This window comes from Martes martes (assembly GCF_963455335.1).
Source record: "Martes martes genome assembly, chromosome: 17".
NCBI classification, from domain to species: domain Eukaryota; kingdom Metazoa; phylum Chordata; class Mammalia; order Carnivora; family Mustelidae; genus Martes; species Martes martes.
Window position 1 is genome coordinate 53,549,622 of NC_137905.1, and position 19,155 is coordinate 53,568,776.

The 19,155-nt window shown below is 42.5% G+C and overlaps 1 protein-coding gene across 1 annotated transcript; it reads left to right on the top strand.

Moving 5' to 3' along the window:
• Positions 1-557: 557 nt before the first annotated feature.
• LOC308358411 (vomeronasal type-1 receptor 4-like) lies at positions 558-18,783 on the top strand (the record flags this gene model as incomplete). Its single annotated transcript, XM_080828594.1, has 2 exons — positions 558-881; positions 17,809-18,783. The coding sequence occupies 2 exons, from the start codon at positions 558-560 to the stop codon at positions 18,781-18,783; spliced, it is 1,299 nt and encodes a 432-aa protein (XP_080684720.1).
• Positions 18,784-19,155: the final 372 nt, after the last annotated feature.

Sequence of the window (19,155 nt, forward strand, 5' to 3'; positions counted from 1 at the left end):
TTTATTGTGTATGATCTCTGTGCTAATATACAACATAGATGTAGAGTTAATCATGTTTGTTATCCACCAATCAATGTACTGGAGCTTTGTCCTTCAGGGAAAATTTTCAATAGTACCAGTTATAATGATCAAATCAAGGCCTATGTGATCTGATGTGTGTACTGCCATGCTAATTGTTTGATTGTTAAAGATCCATGAAATGCACTTTTCATTTTCCTACTTTAACTCTCTTATTTTGCCATATCTCTTGAAATAACACCTAGTAAGTAGAGGAAAACATGTTTGATTTCAAAAGGAGTAATTAGAGTGAAGATGGCTTTGCCAGGTGACAGTCCAGAGGAAAAGGGCTGTCCTCCACCCCCTGGAAAACCTGTTCTGAGTGGGTGGTATTATGCTACCTATTCCTGCTGGAACTCTTCATATTTCTGTATGAAGCTCTCCTGCTACCATCTCCAACAGCTGATCTAGCAGCAGATGTGGTGATACCTCTCCTGAGCCTTGGAATTGAAGGAGTGTGAGTCTTTCTTGGTGCAAAGGGAAATCTGTGCCATTGAAAGATGCCGCTTGGTATTAGTGTGGACTTGACCTTCACATCTGCCATGCTGTCCTCCTACTGCCTGCTGCTGCAGACCTCCGTGCTCTGCCAGGATGTCATCATGAACAGCACCTTGCTCTTGTCCTGTGACTCAGAGCCGCTGCTCGAGGTGCTCACCCTGGCTGTTTTCTCCAGTATGGAAAGGATTTCAAGTACAAAGATTTCAGCCAGCAGCCATCATGGACTGAGACCACAGATACTTCTGGTCTTTGGCCACAACAGTGAGACTTGGTGGGACAGTTTGTCCTGGGAACGGTCGCAGCTTTTCGTCAGCACAGACATTTGGGTAACACACTGAGCGCAAGGCCAGTGGACATCCACTATTATTTTTTAAAGATTCTGTTTATTTATTTTTGAGAGAGAGAGAGACAGACAGACAGACAGCGAGTGAATGCATGAACAGGTGAGAGGGGTTGAGGGAGAAGGAGACTCTCACTGAGCAGGGAGCACTCAGTCCCAGGACCTGGGGATCATGAACTGAGCAGAAGGCAGATGCTTAACTGATTGAGCCCCCTAGGTGCTTGGCGTCCACTTCCAAAGCAAGACTTCTTCTATAGCAAGAGACTGTTGTACCCTCCAAACTGGGAGGGGCAAGGCTGTCCCCTCCGGGCCCTTCTCAGAAGCGGTTTCCTGCTGCCCTCCAGTTCTCTTTGGTACTCCTGGCCAGAGCATCTTGTGTGGACCAAGTAGTCTGGGCTTCGAAAAGGACCAGCCTCTTACTCCCTGTACGTGCTGTTGGACAGTTCACAGGAGCACAGAGAACCTCAGGATGATCTGCTCCCAGGGTGACACAAATCCCCTCACCTCGTTCCTCAGAGACTGAGCCCCAGGACTTCTCAGTAGCTCAGTGTTATTTTCCTACTCTTAATCTTTTTTTTTTAAATTTTTTATTTCTTTTCAGCGTAACAGTATTCATTGTTTTTTCACCACACCCAGTGCTCCATGCAATCCGTGCCCTCCCTAATACCCACTACCTGGTTCCCCCAACCTCCCACCCCCCGCCCCTTCAAAACCCTCAGGTTGTTTTTCAGCGTCCATACTCTTAATCTTGAACGAAACATCTAAAAATAATAAATCTGCATGTTTTGTCTAAAGAACAAAAGGAGTATTTTGTCTATTTATATTTAATATAAAAAATCCATATACTTGCATATCAGAGGGTTTATTTCCTCCTTTTATATCTGTAAACTCTTGAGAATCTTTTTTTTTATTTACTATTTATTTATTTTAATAAACATATAATGTATTTTTTTTAAATTTTTTATTTATTTTCAGCGTAACAGTATTCATTGTTTTTTCACCACACCCAGTGCTCCATGCAATCTGTGCCCTCCCTAATACCCACCACCTGGTTCCCCCACCCTCCCACCCCGCCCCTTCAAAACCCTCAGGTTGTTTTTCAGAGTCCATAGTCTCTCATGGTTCACCTCCCCTTCCAATTTCCCTCAACTCCCTTCTCCTCTCCATCTACCCTTGTCCTCTATATTATTTGTTATGCTCCACCAATAAGTGAAACCATATGATACTTGACTCTCTCTGTTTGACTTATTTCACTCAGCATAATCTCTTCCAGTCCTGTCCATGTTGCTACAAAAGTTGGGTATTCGTCCTTTCTGATGGAGGCATCATACTCCATAGTGTATATGGACCACATCTTCCTTATCCATTCATCCGTTGAAGGGCATCTTGGTTCTTTCCACAGTTTGGCGACCGTGGCCATTGCTGCTATAAACATTGGGGTACAGATGGCCCTTCTTTTCACTACATCTGTATCTTTGGGGTAAATACCCAGTAGTGCAATTGCAGGGTCATAGGGAAGCTCTATTTTTAATTTCCTGAGGAATCTCCACACTGTTCTCCAAAGTGGCTGCACCAGTTTGCATTCCCACCAACAGTGTAAGAGGGTTCCCCTTTCTCCACATCCTCTCCAACACGCGTTGTTTCCTGTCTTGCTAATTTTGGCCATTCTAACTGGTGTAAGGTGGTATCTCAATGTGGTTTTGATTTGAATCTCCCTGATGGCTAGTGATGATGAACATTTTTTCATGTGTCTGGTAGCCATTTGTATGTCTTCATTGGAGAAGTGTCTGTTCATATCTTCTGCCCATTTTTTAATATGATTATCTGTTTTGTGTGTGTTGAGTTTGAGGAGTTCTTTATAGATCCTGGATATCAACCTTTTATCTGTACTGTCATTTGCAAATATCTTCTCCCATTCCGTGGGTTGCCTCTTTGTTTTGATGACTGTTTCTTTTGCTGTGCAGAAGCTTTTTATCTTGATGAAGTCCCAAAAGTTCATCTTTGCCTTTGTTTCCTTCGCCTTTGGAGACATATCTTGAAAGAAGTTGCTATGGCTGATATCAAAGAGGTTACTGCCTATGTTCTCCTCGAGGATTCTGATGGATTCCTGTCTCACGTTGAGGTCTTTTATCCATTTCGAGTTTATCTTTGTGTACGGTGTAAGAGAATGGTCAAGTTTCATTCTTCTACATATAGCTGTCCAGTTTTCCCAGCACCATTTATTGAAGAGACTGTCTTTTTTCCACTGGATATTTTTTCCTGTTTTGTCAAAGATTATTTGACCATAGAGTTGAGGGTCCATATCTGGGCTCTCTACTCTGTTCCACTGGTCCATGTGTCTGTTTTTATGCCAGTACCATGCTGTCTTGGTGATCACAGCTTTGTAGTAAAGCTTGAAATCAGGTAACGTGATGCCACCAGTTTTATTTTTGTTTTTCAACATTTCCTTAGCAATTCGGGGTCTCTTCTGATTCCATACAAATTTTAGGATTATTTGCTCCAGCTCTTTGAAAAATACTGGTGGAATTTTGATTGGAATGGCATTAAAAGTATAGATTGCTCTGGGCAGTATAGACATTTTAACGATGTTTATTCTTCCCATCCAAGAGCATGGAATGGTCTTCCATCTTTTTGTGTCTTCTTCAATTTCTTTTAGGAGTGTTCTGTAGTTCCTCGAGTACAGATCTTTAACCTCTTTGGTTAGGTTTATTCCGAGGTATCTTATGGTTTTTGGTGCTATAGTAAATGGAATCGATTCTCTAATTTGCCTTTCTGTATTTTCATTGTTAGTGTATAAGAAAGCCACTGATTTCTGGACATTGACTTTGTATCCTGCTACATTACTGAATTGCTGTATGAGTTCTAGTAGTTTGGAGGTGGAGTCTTTTGGGTTTTCCATATAAAGAATCATGTCATCTGCGAAGAGAGAGAGTTTGACTTCTTCCTTGCCAATTTGGATACCTTTTATTTCTCTTTGTTGTCTGATTGCTGTTGCTAGGACTTCTAATACTATGTTGAACAAGAGTGGTGAGAGTGGGCATCCTTGTCGTGTTCCTGATCTCAATGGGAAGGCTGCAAGCTTTTTCCCATTGAGGATGATATTTGCTGTGGGTTTTTCATAGATAGATTTGATGAAGTTCAGGAATGTTCCTCTATCCCTATACTTTGAAGCGTTTTAATCAGGAACGGATGCTGGATTTTGTCAAAAGCTTTTTCTGCATCAATGGAGAGGATCATGTGGTTTTTCTCTCTTCTCTTATTGATTTGTTCTATCACATTGATTGATTTGCGAATGTTGAACCATCCTTGTAACCCAGGGATGAATCCTACCTGGTCATGGTGGATAATCTTCTTAATGTGCTGTTGGATCCTGTTTGCTAGGATCTTGTTGAGAATCTTAGCATCCATATTCATCAGTGATATCGGTCTGAAATTCTCCTTTTTGGTAGGGTCTTTGCCTGGTTGGGGATCAGGGTGATGCTGGCTTCATAAAAAGAGTCTGGAAGTTTTCCTTCTGCTTCAATTTTTTGAAACAGCTTCAGGAGAATAGGTATTATTTCTTCTTTGAAAGTTTGAAAGAATTCCCCAGGGAATCCGTCAGGTCCTGGGCTCTTGTTTTTTGGGAGGTTTTTGATCACTGCTTCAATCTCGTTACTAGATATCGGTCTATTCAGGTTGTCAATTTCTTCCTGGTTCAATTTTGGGAGTTTATAGTTTTCCAGGAATGCATCCATTTCATCTAGGTTGCTTAGCTTATTGGCATATAACTGTTGATAATAGCTTCTGATGATTGTTTCTACTTCCTTGGTGTTAGTTGTGATCTCTCCCTTTTCATTCATAATTTTATTAATTTGGGCTTTCTCTCTTTTCTTTTGGATTAGTGTGGCCAATGGTTTATCGATCTTATTGATTCTTTCAAAAAACCAGCTTCTAGTTTCGTTGATACGTTCTACTGTATCTCTGGTTTCTACCTCGTTGATCTCTGCTCTAATCTTGATTATTTCCCTTCTTACGTGTGGAGTTGGTTTGATTTGTTGTTGATTCTCCAGTTCTTTAAGGTGTAGAGACAGCTGGTGTATTCTGGATTTTTCAATTTTTTTGAGGGAGGCTTGGATGGCTATGAATTTCCCCCTTAGGACCGCCTTTGCTGTATCCCATAGGTTTTGGAGTGAAGTGTCTTCATTCTCATTGGTTTCCATAAATTGTTTAAGATCTTCTTTGATCTCCTGGTTGATCCAAGCATTCTTAAGCAAGGTGGTCTTTAGCTTCCAGGTATTTGAGTTCCTTCTGAACTTTTCCTTGTGATTGAGCTCCAGTTTCAAAGCATTGTGATCTGAGAATATGCAGGGAATCATCTCAGTCTTTTGGTATCGGTTGAGCCCTGATTTGTGACCCAGTCTGTGGTCTATTCTGGAGAAGGTTCCATGTGCACTTGAGAAGAATGAGTATTCTGTTGTTTTAGGGTGGAATGTTCTGTATATATCTATGAGGTCCATCTGGTCCAATGTGTCATTCAATGCTCTTATTTCTTTATGGATTTTCTGCTTCGATGATCTGTCTATTTCTGAGAGAGGCGTGTTAAGATCTCCTACTATTAATGTATTCATATCAATATGACTCTTTATCTTGATTAATAGTTTTCTTATGTAATTGGCTGCTCCCATATTGGGGGCATAGATATTTACAATTGTTAGATCATCTTGGTGGATAGTCCCTTTAGGAATGATGTAGTGTCCTTCTGTATCCCTGACTACCGTCTTTAGTTTAAAATCTAATTTATCTGATGAGAATCGCTACCCCAGCCTTCTTTTGAGGCCCATTGGCGTGAAAGATGCTTCTCCATCCCTTCACTTTCAGTCTGGGTGTATCTTTAGGTTCAAAATGGGTCTTTTGTAGACAACATATGGATGGGTCCTGTCGTTTTATCCAATCTGCAACCCTGTGTCGTTTTATGGGTGCATTTAGGCCATTCACATTGAGAGTGATTATTGAGAGATACGTTTTTATTGACATTGTGTTATCTTTGAAGTCTTTCTTTCTGTCGATTGTCTCTATATTTCTGTTCAATGCTATTCTTAGGATTTTTCCTCTTTTATAGAACCCCCCTTAATATTTCCTGCAGTGTCGGCTTGGTGGTTGCATAGTCTTTTAAGCCTTGCCGGTCTTGGAAACTCTTTATCTCTCCATCCATTTTGAATGTCAGTCTTGCTGGATAAAGTATTCTTGGCTGCATGTTCTTCTCATTTAGTGCCCTGAATATATCTTGCCAGCCCTTTCTGGCTTGCCAGGTCTCTGTGGACATGTCTGACGTTATTCTGATGGGCTTTCCTCTGTATGTAAGGAGGTTCTTTGTCCTAGCGGCTTTCAAGAGATTGTATCTACAATTATGATTCCTCAATTTTACTATGAGGTGCCTGGATGTTTTTTTTGAATTTATAATCTTGGGGGGGGGACCTTTCTACTTCTAGTACATGAACACTTGTTCCATTCGCAAGATTGGGAAAATTTTCATGAAAAATTTGTTCCACTATATCTTCTAGACTTCTTTCTTTCTCCTCCCCTTCAGGGATTCCAATAATTCTGACGTTGGAACGTTTCATGGCATCATTTATTTCCCTGATTCTGTTTTCGTGGCTTCTAAGCTGTTTGTTCCAGGCTTCCTCCTGATCCTTTCTCTCTATCTGTTTGTCCTCCAGATCACTAATTCTATCTTCTGTCTCAGTTACCCTAGCTTTTAGAGAATTTAGATTAGATTGGAACTCATTGAGAGCGTTGTGAACCTCATCCCTGGTGGCCTTCAGCTCTGCCCTAACATTATGGACCTCCTCTCTGGTCGCTTTCAATTCTGCCCTAATCAATTCTGTTTGGTCATCCATGGCTTTCTCCAACCTAGCTATTGCCTGGATAATTGTTAGCCTGAATTCTCTTTCTGACATATTGTCTATGTTGATAGCCGTTAGCTCTGTTGCAGAAGGCCCATCCTCTGTATTTTTCTTCTGTTGGGGATTCCTCCTCCTAGTCATTTTGGTGAGAGATGACTGGACAGATGTAGCTGGATGTATTGACCGTGGTGCAGTCAAGGTGCACCCTGGAACGCTTCTGAGCACTCAGGATTCCCCACCCAAATGAGAGAAAAAAGAAAAGAAAAAGAAAAAAGAGGGAGAGAGAGAGACAGGAAAAAAAGGGAAGATAAAAGTGAAGGTTCAGCCCAAATGGGCCCCAGGGTAAGGTTTATGACGTATACAAACAAAAACAGACAAACAAAAAGACTGATAAAAGTATATGACGAGAGAAAAAATATATATATATAAGCAAAAAAAAGGAGGAGCCTCGTCAAGAAGAACCCCAAGTATAAGATTTATATACTATCCAGACCAACATAAATACACAGAGACACTGGCAGAAGAAAAAGATGGGAGCATGGTTATAGATTCTCGGTGTGGGCGAGGAAGGTTATTTTGATTCTTCCTGGATGTATCTTGATATCTTTGTTAAAGGACTCAACTTTCCTAAGAAAAAGGGGGATTAAAAATTGGTTCACCTATAGGGGTAGCATTGCTTGGAGAAAGGGGGTTACCTTGAAGTTTAACTCTATATGAATATTAGAAAATAAAAATAAAAAAGGAATAAACTGGACTAAACTAAATTAAAATTTTTTTTAAAAATTAAGAAAATAGAAAAGCAAAAGAAAAACACATGTGTATGTATCAAAAAAATTCAGGTTAGAAGTTTATCATGGAATTTGATGTACTGGACATCTCACTGTGATGGTAAATACGTTAAAAAATTATCTATATAAAAAAAGAAAAAAAATGAACCTGAATAGTGGGAAAGAATTAAAAATAAAAGTTGTATCTATGAAGTAGTGGTGGGTGTTCCCTTGTAGTCTTTTTTTTTTTTTTTCCTGATTTGTTTTCTTTGGGAGGGGGCTGCCACGTGGGTTTTCAGCCAATGATGTTCCCTGAGTTAAGTCCTCCCGACCCCCTCAAGGGGGTGGGCTCTGAGAAAAACGTTTTTTTTTTCAGGTTTTTGTTCTCTGGAGGTTTTTATGTTTGTTCACTTCTTTTCTCTCGCCTTGACAGCTTTTGATGGTTTTTGGAGGTTTAGAGGAAAGAAAACTGCACCCCAACCTCCCTCTCAGAGAGAAGCCTCAGTCTGCGCCCCTGCAGGTGCTGCAGCCGCTGGGCCGCTGGCAGAGCAGGTTCTGAGTCACGGTCCCTGGGGACGCAGGATCTCCTGCTTGTATGCAAAACCAAGGCAGCTGTGGCTGTCTGGGCAGCTCCAGACTGCCAGAGAGGTTCCAAGCAGCAATTGCACACTGAGATTTTCCCGCTGGCTGGGGCTGAGAGCTCAGGGCTTGCGCGCACCTCTCCCAGGGGATGGTTTGGGGTGCGGCGCCTCCAGCTCTATTGGCTCTATCGCCGCGTGGGTCTATCACCGCGTGGGTCCCAGAACACCAGGCTGGGCGTTCGTGCACCTCTCTCAGGGGAGGTTGAGGCACGCGCGCATCTCCAGTAAGGTGCGCGTTCTGCCGTCTGGTGTGGCTCCCAGCCCCTCACGGGAGCCGGACCCCACCCGTTCTCAGGCGCACTGGCGGCTCCGGGACAAAGACCAGGTTTCTCCGCCGCACTCTCTGGCTCAGCGCCAGGGGATGCTGCCCTGGGTCTGGGGACTTAAGCCCCTATCCCTATCCGCCCCGATTCCCACAATTTCCCCGCGCGAGTCTTTGCTCTTTTGAGTGCTTTCAACAAGACTCCAAGTTAATGCTGGTCCCCAGATGCCGGGCACTCTCATATTGGGGTATTATTTTCCAGTCGGTCGCCTCTGGTGGCTCCCTCCCCCTTTTGTTTATCTTCCGATATCAGTCCGACGTTCCCACTCCACTTTACCTGCCCACTGGCGTCTTCTGGCCCCCGTAGAGATCCAGACGTGTATAATTCTGATCTCAGGCTGATTTCATGGGTGATCGGAGTTCTTTGGTAGGTAATCAGCTCACTTTAGGGTGCAGGTTGAAAAGGCGCCTCCTCCTACTTCCCCGCCATCTTGTCTCCCCTCTCTTGAGAATCTTTAAACATAATTTTGCATTATACTTCCACATAATCGACCACTTTTTGAGTTGTATCCTTATTTCTTAGTTTTATTTTTTTATTAAAAATTTTTTCTTACTATGTTAATTTACTCACCATACAGTACATCATTCATTTTGAATGGAGTGTTCCATGCTACAGTGTTTACGTATAACACCCAGTGCTCCATAATATACGTGCCCTCCTTCTTAGCCATTACTGGGCTATCACATTCCTCCACGCACCTCCCATTTATAGCCTCAGTTTGTTTCTTGGGGTCCGTGGTCTCTCATGGTTCGTCTTACCCTGATTTCGTCCCCTTCATTTTCCCTTCCTTCTCCTAATGTCCTCCATGATATTCCTTATGTCCACAAGTAAGTGAAACCATCTGTAATTACCTTTCTCCACTTGACTTATTCCACTTAGTGTAACTTCCTCCAGTTGCATCCACATTGATGCAAAAGCTGTGTATTCGTCCTTTCTGATGGCTGAGTATTATTCCATTGTGTATATGGTCCATATCTTCTTTATCTATTCATCAGTTGAAGGGCGTCTCAGCTCTTTCCACAGTTTGGCAACTGTGGCCATTGCTGCTATGAACATTGGGGTGCAGATGGCCCTTCTTTTCACTCCATCTGTATCTTTAGGGTAAATACCCAGTAGTGCAATTGCTGGGTCATTGAGTAGCTGTATTTTGAAGTTCTTGAGGAACCTCTGCACTGTTTTCCAAGGTAGCTGTACCAACTTGGATTCCCACCAACAGTGTAAGTGGGTACCACTTTTGTCACAACCTCTCCAACATTTCTGTTTCTTGCCTTGTAAATTTTGCCGTTCTAACTGGTGTAAGGTGATACCTCAATGTGATTCTTTTAATAGTGTTATGTTAGTCACCATAAAGTACATCATTAGTTTTTGCTGTAATGTTCCATGATTCATTGTTATAAATTCCCTGATGACTAATGATGATGATGAACACTTTTTCATGTGTCTGTTAACCATTCGTATGTCTTCTTTGGAGAAGTGTCTGCTCATGTCTTCTGCCCATTTTTTTTCTTTCTTTTTAAAAATTTTTATTTATTTTTAAAATTTTGTTTCATTGTTCCAGAATTCATTGTATATGCACCACACCAAGTGCTCCATGCAATACGTGCCCTCCATAGTACCCACCACTAGGCTCAGCGAACGCCCACCCCCCCAAAACCCTCAGATTGCTTTTCAGAGTCCACTGTCTCTCATGGTTCGTCTCTCCCTCCAATTTCCCCCAACTCCCTTCTCACCATCTCCCATGTCCTCCGTGTTATTTCTTATGCTCCACAAATAAGTGAAACCATATGATAATTGACTCTCTGCTTTTTATTTTTAATTTTTTATTTCTTTTCAGCATAACAGTATACATTGTTTTTGCACCACACCCAGTGCTCCATGCAATCTGTGCCCTCCCTAATACACACCACCTGGTTCCCCCAACCTCCCACCCCCCGCCCCTTCAAAACCCTCAGATTGTTTTCCAGAGTCCATAGTCTCTCATGGTTCACCTCCACTTCCAATTTCCCTCAACTCCCTTCTCCTCAGGAGAAGGGACTCTCTCTGCTTGACTTATTTCACTCAGCATAATCTCTTCCAGTCCCGTCCATGTTGCTACAAAAGTTGGGTATTCGTCCTTTCTGATAGAGGCACAATACTGCATAGTATATATGGACCACATCTTCCTTATCCATTCATCCGTTGAAGGGCATCTTGGTTCTTTCCACAGTTTGGCGACCGTGGCCATTGCTGCTATGAACACTGGGGTACAGATGGCCCTTCTTTTCACTACATCTGTATCTCTGGGGTAAATACCCAGTAGTGCAATTGCAGGGTCATAGGGAAGCTCTATTTTTAATTTCTTGAGGAATCTCCACACTGTTCTCCAAAGTGGCTGTACCAGTTTGCATTCCCACCAACAGTGTAAGAGGGTTCCCCTTTCTCCACATCCTCTCCAACACATGTTACCTGTCTTGCTAATTTTGGCCATTCTAACTGGTGTAAGGTGGTATCTCAATGTGGTTTTGATTTGAATCTCCCTGATGGCTAGTGATGATGAACATATTTTCATGTGTCCAGTAGCCATTTGTATGTCTTCATTGGAGAAGTGTCTGTTCCTGTCTTCTGCCCATTTTTTGACATGATTATCTGTTTTGTGTGTGTCGAGTTTGAGGAGTTCTTTATAGATCCTGGATATCAGCCGTTTGTCTGTAGTATAATTTGTGATTATATTCTCCCATTCTGTGCATTCCCTCTTTGTTTTGTTGACTGTTTCCTTTCCTGTGCAGAAGCTTATGATCTTGATGAAGTTTAAAAATTAATTTTCACTTTTGTTTCCTTTGCCTTTGGAGACATATCTTGAAAGAAGTTGCTGAGGCCGATGTCAAAGAGGTTACTGCCTATGTTTTCTTGTAGGACTCTGATGGATTCCTGTCTCTCGTTGAGGTCTTTTATCCATTTTGAGTTTATCTCTGTGTGTGGTGTAAGAGAATGGTTGAGTTTCATTCTTCTACACCACCAGCATTTTTCAACGAGCTAGAGCAAACAGTCCTAAAATTTGTATGCAATTAGAAGAGACACCAAATTGCTAAGGAAATGCTGAAAAAGAAACACAAAACTGGGGCATTATGTTGCCTGATTTCAAGATTTACTACAAAGCTCTGATCACCAAGACACCATGGTTCTGCCCATTTTTGACGTGTTCATCCGTTTTTTGGGTGTTGAGTTTGAGAAGATCTTTTTTTTAAAAAATGATTTTATTTATTTATTTGAGAGAGAGAGTGTGAGAGAAAGCATGAGGGGGAGAGGATCAGAGGGAGAAGCAGAATCCCTGCGGTGCTAGGAGCCCGACATGGGAGTCAATCCGAGGACTCCAGGATCATGGCCTGAGCCAAAGGCGGTTGCTCATCCAACTGAGCCACCCAGGTGCCCGAGTTTGAGAAGTTCTTTATAGATCTTGCATATCAGCCCTTTATCTGTAGTGTCATTTACAAATATCTTCTCCCATTCTGTGGGTTGCCTCTTTGTTTTGTTGACTGTTTCCTTTGCTGTGCAGAAATGTTTTATCTTGTTGAAGTCCCAGTAGTTCATTTGTGCTTTTCTTTCCCTTGCCTTTAGAGACATGTCTTGAAAGAAGTTGCTGCGGCCGATGTCGATGAGGTTATTGTCTATGTTCTCCTCTAGGATTATGATGGGTTCCTGTCTCACATCGAGATCTTTCATCCATTTAGAGTTGATCTTTCCGAATGGTGTAAGAGAATAGTCCAGGTTCATTCTTCTCTATATAGCTGTCCAATTTTCCCAGCACCATTTATGGAGGAGACTGTCTTTTTTCCACTGGACCTTTTTTCGTACTTGGTCGAACATTATTTGACCATTGAGTTGAGAGTCTATATCTGGGCTCTCTGGTCTGTTCCATTGGCCTATGTGTCTGTTTTTGTGCTTGAGCCATGCTGTCTTGGTGATGCAAGCTCTGTAATATAGCTTAAAGTCAGGCAACGTGATGCCCCCGGCTTTGTAAGATTTTTTCTAAAAGTTAACAGAGAGAGAGTGACAAATCTTGAGAGTCTGGACTCCAGGAAACAAACTGATGGTTCCAGAAAGGAAGGAGGTGGGGCATTGAGGTAACCAGGTGTCAGATATTAAGGAGGGCACGTGTTGTGATGAGCACAGGGAGTTACACACAACTGATGAATTGTTGAACACTACAACAAACACTAATGATAGACTATATGTTGGCTAACTGTATAAGAAAAACAATCAATCAATCAATCATAATAAACAAATGAGGAAAAAAAGTGAAATGTGCACCCTAAGATCGAGTCACACCCTCCACCGCCAGAGCCAGGCAGGTGCCCCATGGTCATTCTCTTTCCTAGCACAATAAAACTATCCCACATATGTAAGAAACACTTGTGTTATGCCTTCATTTCACTATCTGTCCATACAGAGATTTCCTGCAGTGACACAATGATGTCATTTTTGTCTGTTCTCAGAAATCTTGGATCCAGTCATGTCAGGGATTTATTTTATTGGCTTCATTCTTTAGTCTGTAATCAAGATCAGTTACCACTCTTGCTTTGTCTTTGTCCTCAGTGATAGTGACAGTATTGAGAAATGCTGTCTGTTTTGCAGAATGTCCCTCATTGTTGGTGGCTTAGATTGCGTCTGTCATCCTGAGTTCAGGCACCACCTTGGAGCACAACTTCTAGACACAGAGGATGGTAGGACCTCCTGAGTGCCTGAGCTCAGAGGCTAAGGTGATGAGGAAATGTCGGTGCCCTAGATGTGTGGTTGAGCTTCTTCCTGGGAGAAGTAGGAGCCGTGGTTTGATTGTCAGGGTGAGCTGGGGAGAGAGGGTGTATCCACAGATGTTCAGGCTCCTGGAGGAGCGCAGTCAGCTCTGAGATGCAGGATGACCAGAAGCCTATTATTGGAGTGGAACACCCCACAGAAGCTCTTTCAGGAAGATACCCAGATGATTGCCAAGCTCCTTTCAATTTGTGAAGTAGTGTGGAGCTAAGTGGTCCTCGGTACTGGGTTCCCAGTTAGGAACACTTGGGGAGTTTTACAAACACCATCACTTGTGCTCTATTCACCCCCCATTTTCATTCTGTAGTCTTTGAGTCTCTAGAACACATTTATAAGAGCAGAGCCGAAGCTCTGGCCCACAGGGACCCAACATGGGCCTGCTCTGCATGGGGTGTTTTTTTTTGTTTTGTTTTGTTTTTTTAGATTTTATTTTTTTACTTGGCAGAGTGAGAGAGACAGATCCCAAATAGATGGAGAAGCAGGTAGAGAGAGGGGGAAGCAGGCTCCATGCTGAGCAGAGAGCCCGATGCAGGACTGGATCCCAGGACCCTGAGATCACAACGTGAGCTGAAGGCAGAGGCTTAACCCACTGAGCCACCAAGGCACCCTCTGCATCGGTTTTCTAGAAGGATTTGGTATAGGCCCATCCCCAGTGCTGTTCCAGGATTTGGGATGTTTCTAGGAGGGCAATGTCCCTGCCGCCGGTGAGGAAAAACTCATGTTATGAGCTTCAGATCAGAGCTGTGTCTCTTTGCATCCCTCCTGCGGTAAAGGACATGCAACAGCAGGTTTTTCTGCATTTCAGGGACCTTCTCCTTGTGGGGAGGTGTTGACAAGGGAAGATGTATCAGTTTGCTGGTGTTGTCATAAGAGAGACCATGAGCTTGGGTCTAAAGCAAAGGAAATTTATTGTCTGGCAGTTCTGGAGGCAAACAGTCCAAGGTCAAGGTGTCCTCAGGGCCATGTTCCCTCTGAAGGTCATGGTGGAGCATCTGTCAAAGGCTCTATCCCAGCACTCTGTTCGTTGCTTGTGGCCAAACAAATTTGTGTTCCCCCAGATTTCCTCTTTCTGTAAGGATACCAGTCATGATGGACTAGCCGCCACCCAACTCCACCTGACCTCATCTTACCAGATTCTATCTTGAATGACCCTATTTCCAATGAAGGGCATATTCTGAGGTATGGGGAGTTAAGACTTCAGCGTATTAATTTTAATGAGACTCAGTGCAACCCATAATCTATGGGGTATGTTGATGTTTTTGAAAAGGGAATCTTTTTACTTATTTATTTATTTTTCCAGAAAACAAAAGTTGAGGGAATATTTCCCCACCTCTTAAAAAAATTTTTTTTTTATTGTGTTATGTTAGTCACCATAAAATACAGCATTAGTGGGCCCCATGGGTGGCTCAGTGTATTAAGCCTCTGCCTTCAGCTCAGGTCATGATCTCAGGGTCCTGGGACTGAGCCCTGCATCAGGCTCTCTGCTCAGCAGGAAGCATGTTCCCCCCTCCCCAACCTCTCTGCCTACCTGTGGTATCACTCTCTGTCTAATAAAAATAAATAAATAAATAGATAAATAAATAAATAAATAAATAAAAGATTTTAAAAAATACACCTTTAGGTATTTTTGTTTTTGTTTTTTGTTGTTGTTGTTGTTGTTGTTGTTGTTGTTTTTGCAGTATTCCAAGATTCATTATGTATGTAAAGGGCATTTTTAAAAGGTGGTGTTTGTGGAGCATAACAAATAATATAGAGGACAAGGGTAGATGGAGAGGAGAAGGGATTTGAGGGAAATTTGAAGGGGAGGGGAACCATGAGAGACTATGGACTCTGAAAAACAACCTGAGGGTTTTGAAGGGGCGGGGGGTGGGAGGTTGGGGGAACTAACTGGTGGGTATTAGGGAGGGCACAGATTGCATGGAGCACTGGGTGTGGTGAAAAAACAATGAATACTGTTACGCTGAAAATAAATAAAAAATTTAATTAAAAAAAACATAAAATGTGGTGGTTTTTTTTCCCCAGATAATGAGAAAGAGGCCTGGAAAATTGGGGAACAAAAGGAAAAGGTCTTTCTCTGAAATCAGTTCCAGGTGAGACACTGTGTCTTTCCTTCCTCCTGAGAGGCTGTGTGTTCATAACTTGGAAACTTTAACTTCTGTCTCTCAATGCTGTCACCCTCCCCTTCCCCCCGGGGTCTGTGGCTCCCTCATACACACTTTTCTCTCCAGCATTCTCTGTTTTGTGCCTGTGGTTTCTACCCATGATTCTTATTTCCCCCAGGCTCCGTGTCCTTTTCCCACATGCCCGTAGTTTCATAAGAGTTGCTAGCTAGTGGTGCCTGGGTGGCTCCCTGAGTTAAAGCCTCTGCTTTCAGCTCAGGTCATGGTCCCAGGGTCCTGGGATTGAGCCCCACATGGGGATCTCTGCTCTTTAGGGAGCCTGCTTCCTCCTCTCTCTCTCTCTCTGCCTGCCTCTCTGCCTCCTTGTGATCTCTATCAAATACATAAATAAAATCTTAAAAAAAAAAGACTTGCTAGCTAGAAACTTGTAGTTGTTCTTCACAACTGGCACCTGGGAGAAAGGTTTTCAAAAATATTCTCAGCTCCCAGGCCTGTCAGTGCCAATGCTGCTTCAGGTGAAATGATAATTGCAGTTGTGAAGGCAGGGGAGCTCCCAGAGTCATAAACACACATCTCAGTGCCCAGCAGCCCTCTTGCACCTGTACTGCCTGCTCTGACCATCACCCTGAGCTCTCCAGTTGGGCAGCAGGAAGGATTTGGTGGGTTCTCTGCATCTTTCTATCTGAGAGGTACAGTCTGGAAGGCAAGGAGTTGGGACTCAGGAGTCCAGGCAAGGGAGCATAGTGGACAAAGGGGGATTTCTGTGTATGAATGTGGTCCAGTGCCGAAGCCAGGCATGGAGGTGGAATCCATCCCAAGGCAGGAGCTGAGTCAGTAAAGAGAGATGTGGACGCTAGACCAGCACCCACCCCTGATGGCTCCTGAGGCCACAGAGTAGAATCCTCCCTGACAGTGACTGTTGTGTTTTCATCAGAGGGGTCGTCAAAACTGATTTTTTAAAGTGTTAATTTTAATTCCAGTTACTTACCACCAGAGTTACATTTTTTTACATGTACAATATAGTAGTTCAACACTTTCTCCAAAAATCTCTAATTTTAATATGCCTAAGGACTGTTGTCCTGGAGTGAGTCTGCTGTCGAGTCTGTGTTACTGGAGCCATAGCATAATTTGCAGATCTCGACATGTGCATGGGTAGCACCTCCGTGTTTGTAATAAATGTCGGATGTATGTATAGAAATCATGTGATCATGTGCAGACACAGTGTGTCAGATCACAGTTGCTGGAGTGGACATGTTTTCTATAGCTCTGGGTCTATGAAGTGCTTAGTGGATTAAATACTTGTGTATCAATTGGTTATGGAGGGACTTTTCCCATTAAAGTAGGGAAGCATCATTTAAGAAAAATAGAACTTAAAACATTTCAGACATGATTTTTAGGCTCTAATGTATCTTGTGTTGTGTATGCTGCTATTAAATATTAGAATACAAATCCAAAAACTATGTCACTTATACAAGATACAGGGTTTTTGCTGTACATTGCATTTTGCTTGTCTGGTATTTCAGTATCTTGCACAGATCTTGCTTTACAGCTACTAATTTTGTTTTATCAGATATTCCTAAATACATACATATATGATCTGAATGTAGTCGTTATTTTGTTTCTAGTTTACACAACGTAATCTGGCAGTGGTGCTTCTTGTGCAGAGTCTCTGCCTTGTGCATTTGTTCCTGGAATGAAAGCAAATGATTCTTTCTGCTTCTGTGCTTATTTTGAGTCATTCTTGCATTCATTTAATCCAGCTTGTCCTGGGGCAGGTTCCTGCAGCTTTGTTGTGCTGTGATCAGTGCATCTACAGTTTATCACTAACTCTAAAGATTTATTTAAGTTCATATTTGGCTATAGAACAGTCTTCCTAAATAAGTGAGAACTCATTAAGAAAAATTTAAATATGACAGCAATCTCAATTCAGATGACGAGGTGCAAACATAAGACTAAATTGAGATCTGGTTTATTTAAAGAACCACAGCTGATTAGTATTTTTGTATAGTATGGAATCAGATCACTAGGTCACTAGCTTTGTGACCTGCCCAGCCGGATTCCAGTCCCCACCCTGGATTGGTGAGTGAATTGAGACAAAGCAGTTCACCTCTGTGTAACTGTGTTGTCCTCATCTTTATGAGAAATGCAGTGAGGAATGCCTCCCAAATCTGTGATAAATAAGAAGTGACCCCATGGGTGGTCATTAAACCAGCGATTCACACTTGCAAGTGTTTGGCAGTGGTTGTGTATGTAACTCTTGGAAGGCCCTAAATGACAGAAGAACTTTAGTAAATATTTTTAAGTAGGGAGTGTAGAAATGTGAAGAATACCGGATTTCAATTGACATAATTCATGTGGCCCACAGGTGATATTCTTATGCAGGATTCTCTAGCCCAGAAAACAGAGATCAGTCACTGATATTTGGCTGAGAACTGACAGGACGGCCACTAGGGATCTGACAATAGGAGTGATCTTCTTAATACAGACTCTGGTTGGAATTCTGGGGAACTTCTCTCTTCTTTATCATTATCTCCTCCTTTATTTGACTGGGTGTAAGCGAAGGCCCACAGATTTGATTATCAAAAACCTGACTGTAGGCAACATTTTGGTCCTGTTCTCTGTTGGAATACACAATACAATGTCATCTTTTGGGTGGTATCACATCCTCAGTGATTCTGGATGCAAATTTTTCCCCTATGTTCGTGGGGTGGGCAGGGGGGTGTCCATTGGCACCACCTGCCTCCTGAGTGTCTTCCAGGCCATCACTATCAGCCCCAGGAACTCCAGGTGGGCAGCACTTAAAGGGAAAGCTCCCAAGTGCATTGTCCCTTCAATTGTCTTGTGCTGGGTCTTGCAGCTATTATTAAATGTGCTGTCTCCTCTGTTTATGACTGTCACTTTGAACAACAAAAATATCACAAATAGGAAAAGTTTTGGGTGCTGTTCCAGTATTCGTTTAGAGAAAAGCAGGGAGTTACTGAATGTAGCATTGTGGTCATTCCCTGATGTGGTATTTTTGGGGCTCATGTTCTGGGCCAGCATCTCCATGGTCTTCTACCTGTACAGGCACAAGCAGCGGGTCCAACATATTCGGAGAACCAACATCTCCACATTGGCCCCTGAGTCGACAGCCACCAAAACCATCCTTCTGCTGGTGAGCACCTTTGTCTACTTTAACACCCTCTCCTCTGTCTTTCACATTATTTTGGGTATTTTTGATCATCTCAGCTGGTACCTTCTGAACACCAGTGTGATAATCACTCTGTGTTTCCCAATCCTCAGCCCCTTTCTGCTCATGAGCCGCGACCCCAGGATATCCATGGTCTTCTTTGCGTGGATAAGGAATGTAAAATCCCCTCATGTATGAAAAACATGTAAATTGTAAGAATTTCCTTAATATTCCTAATGTTGGTAATTCACTCATCTCCTCAGGGTCCCCAATACAGTGACGAGAAGCTAACAGAACATCATCTCCTTCAAAGTTAACAATAAGTCATAATTGCAATTGTAATGTGATACTGTATAATTATCTTATAAATACTCATGTGTTTGAAGTTTTGCTAATGGTCAGTGCAGGAGCACAGAAACTATGTAATTATAAACTCCAGGTCCTGAAGTGATCTTGATATTATAGAGAGGTCTTTGTGTGTGTCAGGTAAATTTGTCACCTAAATTTCCCAGAATTGAAGTAGGAAATGAAGTGTAGGAAAAGGAACATGAAAATGGATCAGCGAGTGAC